Source organism: Etheostoma spectabile, chromosome 12, assembly GCF_008692095.1.
Source record: "Etheostoma spectabile isolate EspeVRDwgs_2016 chromosome 12, UIUC_Espe_1.0, whole genome shotgun sequence".
NCBI classification, from domain to species: Eukaryota; Metazoa; Chordata; class Actinopteri; order Perciformes; family Percidae; genus Etheostoma; species Etheostoma spectabile.
Genome location: NC_045744.1, coordinates 1,141,687 through 1,148,978, shown reverse-complemented (window position 1 = coordinate 1,148,978; position 7,292 = coordinate 1,141,687). Strand labels below are relative to the sequence as shown.

The 7,292-nt window shown below is 43.9% G+C and overlaps 1 protein-coding gene across 1 annotated transcript; it reads right to left on the bottom strand.

Annotated features, from left to right (window-relative positions):
• Positions 1–2,915: 2,915 nt before the first annotated feature.
• Positions 2,916–5,446, bottom strand: LOC116699522 (frizzled-8). Its single transcript, XM_032532165.1, has one exon. The coding sequence runs from the start codon at positions 5,110–5,112 to the stop codon at positions 3,364–3,366; it is 1,749 nt and encodes a 582-aa protein (XP_032388056.1). The 5' UTR covers positions 5,113–5,446; the 3' UTR covers positions 2,916–3,363.
• Positions 5,447–7,292: the final 1,846 nt, after the last annotated feature.

Genomic DNA, 7,292 nt, shown 5'->3' with positions numbered 1-7,292 from the left:
CACACACACACACACACACAAACTGGAAGAGGAAGCAAACTTGTGTCATGGTTAACGAGCAGTGGCAGAGCAATTTGTTCTCATTGGACGGAGCTAACAGGACCTGCTGTCTAATTTGTATAATGAAATTAGTGGGGAAACAAATTTAGACAATTAGACCTCTGTAGGAAGTAACTGATTTGTTTACTTCAGTATGTTGTATTCCACCAAATAAAATCCATTTCAACAGGTCATTTAGTGTCAAAGTCAGATTTCCTCGTATGAATGTTGAAGCCAGAAAGCTGTATCTATCTACCTATCTATCTTGGTAAGTTAACGGTAGATAACTTCTATTGCATCAACTCTTTAACCTCTTTAACTCTGAACCACCCCCCACATGGCTCTCTGATCTTTACAAACGGTAATTTATATAGATATATAAATATGTTATATAGAATTGTTGTAACCATCAATTTCTGTAAGCATTCCAAATATTTCAGGCTGAATTTCTGGATTTCATTTCATGCACAGGATATGTAGAACGTTTTTAATGTGATGCATCTGTATCTGCAGCCATTCGAACTTGGACCGTGGGGTCTCGGGTTTGAATATTTTATATGAAGCTCCAACTTAAAGTGTCGACCAGAATACATTTAAAGCAGCTACTTTTTGTTTCTATATTAGATATTTTGGTTACTTTCAACCAAAATAATAACGTGGATGGTTCCCTTCAACGCTCTTCACAAGTAAATCAAATGATCAGTCCACTACTTCCGTTGAATTTGGGTGTTTTATTCAAATTTATAGCATTTGAAGAAAAAGAACTTTGAAAAAGGGAAAACAAATGTCGAAAGGGACCCAAAAACATGACAAAAGTGTCGGAAAAAAAGGTTTTTATTGTATGTTTTGATAAGTTGCATGGTCTAAGGTTACCCACAAGGTGGCAGCAAAATACAGCTGTGTCCGTCTCTCCTCACCCCGTAGGGATGAAGAATCTTCTCCAGAGTTTGTGTTATGTTATGTGCATGATCAGGTCATTTAAGATGATGGAATACTATTCATAGTCTTAACACATTTCACTGCATTATTTTCTTACGTTAGAAGCCCCAACAGGCCTCATTTACACGTCACTGAAAGCCATTACGCACCACCAGCTTCACATTTTCTGAACCACATTAAGACATGCCACGCTGTCGCGCGATAATCGGAGCGCGCGGTGGGTGTAATTACCTTTACGCACGACAGGGAGATGTCAGCCTGCAGGGAAAATGTCGCTGACGCCTGCGTTAAGAGCCTGGAGCAGGGCTACAGTACAGTGGTGCTACTAAAATCATTTACTAATAACACTCTGTGAAAATACTCTGTTACAAGGAAAAGTCCTGCATTGGAAATGTTACTTAAGATGTAAGTATCATCAGGAAAATGTACGTAAAGTATTAAAAGTAAATAAAAATCCTCCCATTGTAGAAAGAATAAAGGATCCAAACAGCTGTGTGTTTAATGGTCTCATCATCTCAGCTGGACCTGGAGCAGTTGTATTGTTGCTAGGTTACTTTGTAATAAAACATCAGATGTGTTTTGTGTGCAGGAATCTTAATGTGGAAAGTAACTAGTAACTATAGTAACTAGTAACTAAAGCTGTCAGATGAATGTAGAGTAGTAAACAGTATAATGTTTCTATCTAAAATGCAGCGGAGTAGAAGTAGAAAAAAGCATGAAAAGAAAAGACTCAAGTAAAGTACAAGTACCTCAACATTTGTAAAGAAGTACAGTACTGGAGTAGATGTACTTAGTTCCATTCCACCACTACTCCATGGTAAATAATCCATATATAACAGTCCCCTCAAACGTTCACATTAAACATTCATTGCCATGTATGATGATGCAGATACTTATTTCAACATGTTGAAAAGCTCCCACTGTGTTCTGAGGAGGTGTTTTAGTGAACATCACTGAGTCTGGAGGCCTTTTCACACTTTGTAGCACTAACACATGTCTCTTAAGAAATGGTTGTAACAAGCTGAGAAACACTGTGAAAAAAACATCTTCACATCACATCACCTTCCTCCACTCTGATCCACCTGCTTGGATAGAAAAAGAAAGACTCAGAGTAGGTGAAGTTAATTGACTTCTAAACTTGGAAAATCAGATAAGGTTAAATGACACATTTAGCCTGGATCAGGGGTTAAACTGAGGGCAGACGTTAAGGGTTAATGTAACTTAAAAAAAGGGGGGGGGGGGGGGGGGGGGGGGTGCATGTGGATCTGAAACACAGAGGAAAGGTTTTATAAAGCTTTCACATCTCAAAGACAAGTTAAAACTTTTACTAAAATGTAAGTATAACGGTCATAACTCCGCCATTACGCAGATTTTACGCACACATATCTCCAGTTGTGATAAGCTTGTGCGCACTCCACCACACCAGGCACAACATTTCCCTTTCTTTTTTAAATCTACCATAATAACATAGTTAATAATATATAAATAGTTCACAGTCTCCAACCTCACAGCAAAAGTTTTGGGGAGAATAACCAGGATGCACGAGGAAGAAATTCAATAAAAGTTTGTTTTATTCTCAAAATAAAATTTTCTATCAAAGTGGAAATCATACATATTTACAATCTCGTAAATTTTCATATACAAATGTACAATATATATACATCAATAATTATATAAATACACTTTACGCGCTAATGCAACCCGTATGAGACAGTTTTAAGGCATTGATTAATGCACGTGTAAATCCATCTTGCAGACAAAAAGCAGCCCGGCGATGGCCTCGTTCCCAGCAGAGCAGGCTTGTGTGACTCTTATTTAAGACACAGCGGTTCTTTACAGTAAAAAAGAGCCTCAGCTATACCATGTAACCTATCGACAAGGGGGATCTTGTCAGCTGTGCGCATTCAATTAGGCCCAGATAAGACTCTGCATTCTTCGTGCCAGGTACAATTGTTCTGCTGCTGACAGTCTCATTATGTAAAGAGAAGCCATTAGGCGCTCATTAATGTGCTAATTACAACACGCTGATGGACAATCCCAACACAATTAGTCACCCCTCCCCTACCCAACCCCCTCTATTCAAACCCATGGACGTCATTTGGATAAGGCAAGAAAGGAGTACTTTCTGAAAGTATAAGCCCAAACTGATCTTACAACTTTTAGAAGCAGAATGGAGCATGAATGACCACAAATTCAAAAAATATATTCACATTAGTTAGATCTCTACTGGCAGTTTGGTGTCTCTCACTTTAAATAATTTACCAAATGAAAACATTTAAAAATAAGTCTTTGCGCCACTGTGTCCCCAGAAGAGCTAATATTCGCTGTTTTTAAGTCTTTAGTGTCAAATGACATAAGATGCATTTGAGCGGATGAGCGTACTGTTCAAACCCGGGACAGTGGCATCTGTTTGGGGCAGGAGACGGAGCTGGCCGTCCCGGACCTCCAGGTCAGCCCCGTGCTCACATCACTGTACATGGAGCCCGCGGAGGCTTTGCTCCCCCAGCAGCACCGCGTGCAAAAAGTCCTCCAGGAGTCCAGGGTTTTCCCGGACCAGATCCAGGCTCCCGAAGTGATGCCTACGAGAAGGCACATAAAGTACCTCAACATGAACACAGCATAGTCCGGCCTTTGCCTGTTCGCGTCCGTCATGCACGTACAATTGTGCGTAATTTCCCAAGTCTGTCTGTTATGCTGCTCGTAAAAGTAACACGCCACTATGACCGTGGCTGGGACGGTGTATAAAACTGTGAAAACTCCTATCCGGATCATTAGCCTCTCCAGTTTGTCAGTCTTGGTGCCCCCTTGCTTGATCACACTCCTGATCCTAAACAGCGACACGAACCCGGCCAGTAGAAACATGGTGCCGATGAACAGGTAGATAACCAGAGGTGCCAACACAAAACCTCGCAGGTTATCCAAATTCTGGTTGCCTACATAGCAAATCCCAGACACGGAGTCTCCATCCACTGAGCTCAGAGCCAGAACTGCGATGGATTTCATGCTGGGGATGAGCCAGGCGGCCAAATGGAAGTACTGTGCGTAACTGGCGATGGCCTCGTTCCCCCACTTCATGCCGGCGGCGAGAAACCAAGTGAGTGACAGTATCACCCACCAGATTGAGCTGGCCATGCCGAAGAAGTAAATGAGCAGGAAAACGATGGTGCAGAGCGCGGGACCCGTGGTCTCATAGTGGATGTTTTCCACGCCGTGTTCCCTGCTGCAGGCCACTTCCTCGTGCCCCGCGATCAGTCTGACAATGTATCCAACGGACACAAACATGTAGCAGGCGGAGAGGAATATGATGGGGCGCTCCGGGTACTTAAACCTCTCCATGTCGATTAAAAAAGTCGCCACGGTTGCGAAAGTGGAGATGAAACACAGGACGGACCACAGGCCAATCCAGAAGGCTGTAAAGGTCCTCTCTTCCTGGGTGAAGTAGGGGTTGTGGCACGGCACGGCGCAGTTCAGGATCTGTCCCGTTTTGACGCGGTTGTGCAGCGGGTGGCTGTCACTGGTCACTGGCACCATGGGCGCACGGCAGAAGCACCCCGGCTCGCACGGGGACGCTGCCGGCTTTGGTTTCCCTGGAACACCACGGCCGTAGCTGCTCTTCTTCCTGGGGCTGTAGGGCTTCAGTGGTCGGTTGGTCGGCTTCGCCACCACGGGAGAAGCAGTGGTGGTCTGGCTGCGGTTGTAGTCCATGCACAGCGTGTCCTGGTTCCCCTGCTCGGGCAGCAGGTCGCACCTCATCCGGTCTGGCCACGGGAACCCGTACTGTCTCATGAGCGGAGCGCAGCCAGCTTTGGCCCGCTCACACACGCTCCTGCACGGCGGTAGCGGCTTCTTGTAGTCCTCCAGGCAGATCGGTGTGTACATGCTGCAGAGGAAGAAGCGCAAGTCCAGGGAGCACTTTATCTCAACCAGCGGCCAAAACTGGTGCACCTCCAGGCCAGCTTCGTCCTGCGTGTCGTGGTTGAACTGGTTGGGCATGTATGTGTAATTGTAGCCGATTCCTTTGCACAAAGGCACGGAGATCTCTTGGCACTGGAGCTCCTTGGCCGCCATACAGCTCGTTCCGTACAGGACGATGGCTAACAGCACGCACCATCCCGGGATGCAGCTCCTCTCCATCGTTGCTTTCTGTGCGCGAGTCGTCCTCGACAAAGTAGCAGCGAACTTGCGCTCTGCAAGTAGGCTGCAAGTGCAACTAATCCAGGGATGCTGCTGAAGTCATGCTAGAGCGCAGATAGTTTGTGATGATCTGTAATGTCCCAACACAAGCGCTTTACTTTCACTCTGTCTGGGGTACTCTCAGTCTACTCTCTCTCTTTGTGTCGGTGCTGCACGGTGTCTCTCTCTCTTCACATGCTCCAGCGCCTGTGGGTTTTATACGGGAGGAGAGAGGACACTCCCCCAAGCATGGGCGGGGAGGGACAATAAGTCAATCAAGGGTTCCTTCTATAGGTGTTTGTTTAAAATGTTCACCCTGGAGGAAGGGTTATAATCACTTTGTCTCCATTCACCCCCCCCCCCAGCACACACCACACACACACCACAAACACACACACACACACACACACACACACACACACACACACACACACACACACCCTGCCCTTAACAAACAAGGAGAGAAGTTATAATACAATGGAGACATTAGGAAGAAATGTGATTAGTGATGGCTGCAGACAGTGGGGAGTAAACTACAGAAAGTCCTCCTACCACCTGCTAGGCTACAGGATGCATCATAATGCAAACAATGAGTATTGGGTAAAATAAAAAAAATTCTCTCCTGACAGTTAGTTTTAGGTCACACCTTACCCAACTATTTATCTTTCACATCTCTTTTCATATTAACTTTCACTGTACATATTGCTACTAAAATACATTGCTATTATTCACATTTTCAGTACTTAGACTTAACAATTTTCATTTGCCCAAAAATGTAACATGAATAGTGAGATGACCATTTTTTTTTAAAGTGATGCAGAGACTAACATTTAAATAATGATAGGTCAGTCCTGTCACAGGTTAACATCATATATCACCAACAATGTCTGTTGCACCTCTGCAGGTCATTGTCACTGCAAGGCATGTCCACATAAGCTTGGATTATATTTCTTCATTTTGAATGCAAAATACTGCAGCTTGTGTCTGTTGTTTCATTGTGTTTGTAGTTTTTATAAGTATAAAACATGTTTCATTTGAAAAGGCATCCAGTCTTCTGTTTTCAACTCCCCACGTTGTTCTGATGGTTTGTTTTCTGGAAAGTATGTACATCTAGAACGTTCCAAAAAATACCTAAACAATCATTATTAGAGTTCTAAGTCCATATTTTTTATTGGTTATTTTATATATTCACTTTCACTAGAGCCAGATCTATCATAGTGAATTTTTGCTAAGTGTAGTGAGGAAAAAAAAGGTCAGTCACTCAATTCTTTATCTTGTGCTAAACAGCTGTTTTATATACAGTAAATTTATATATTCCTATGAATTCATATATTTTGTTTAAGTGCACCAATCCCCAAGGCAAATACCCCATATGTGGAACTTACTGTGGCAACAAACCCTTTTCTAATTCTGATTCTGATTAGTATTTCGGCTGCTCTGACGGTTTCATTTCCTGCAGAGTTTACAAAAAGCCAATGTATCAATAATTCATCGCTGGTTCTGAAAGCCACGAGGGTGCACTAGTCTGATACTGTCCGTCATTCATCCCCCCTATGTGGTGGAGGACTTCCAGCCTCCTCTCCGTCTGACGATGCGTATCAGTGTGCACGGGGCCTCAGAGTTGGATGCATGTGTGAAAGAATGACAAAAAAGTGTCCACATGCTATTGTGTGACCGTCTGAATATGTCTGCTTGTCTGTTTGCATGCAGAAGAAAAAGAGGACTGTGGGTGTGTGTGTGTCTGTCTGCCTGTCTGTGTGTGTGTGGTAAGGGAGGTTAATGTGGTCTTGTTAGCCCACAGCGGGGGGTTGTCTTGCTCTAAAGGGAGGAGGGGCTGTTTGTCTTAACGCTGGTGCCAATGTTTTACTCAGAGCATGCTGGGCCGGCGATTACTGCAACCACCGAGCCCAACAAACAGGACTGTGTGTGTGTGTGTGTGTGTGTGTGTGTGTGTATGTGTGTGACCTTTTAGAGCTCAGCCTAAAGTAAATAAGCCAATATGGGCAGTTACAGCATTGTGATAGCACTAATTAAAGTCATTCACACTTCTTATTGGATGCATCAGCTTCAAATGGAGCTGAGAGCTAGGTGGGGTGTACTTACACTCAATGCTTTTGAGTGTATCACAAACGTTAACACAA

Bases quoted from the DNA above. Each gene is read 5' to 3' on its own strand.
- LOC116699522 (XM_032532165.1), bottom strand. From the start codon at position 5,112: ATGGAGAGGAGCTGCATCCCGGGATGGTGCGTGCTGTTAGCCATCGTC.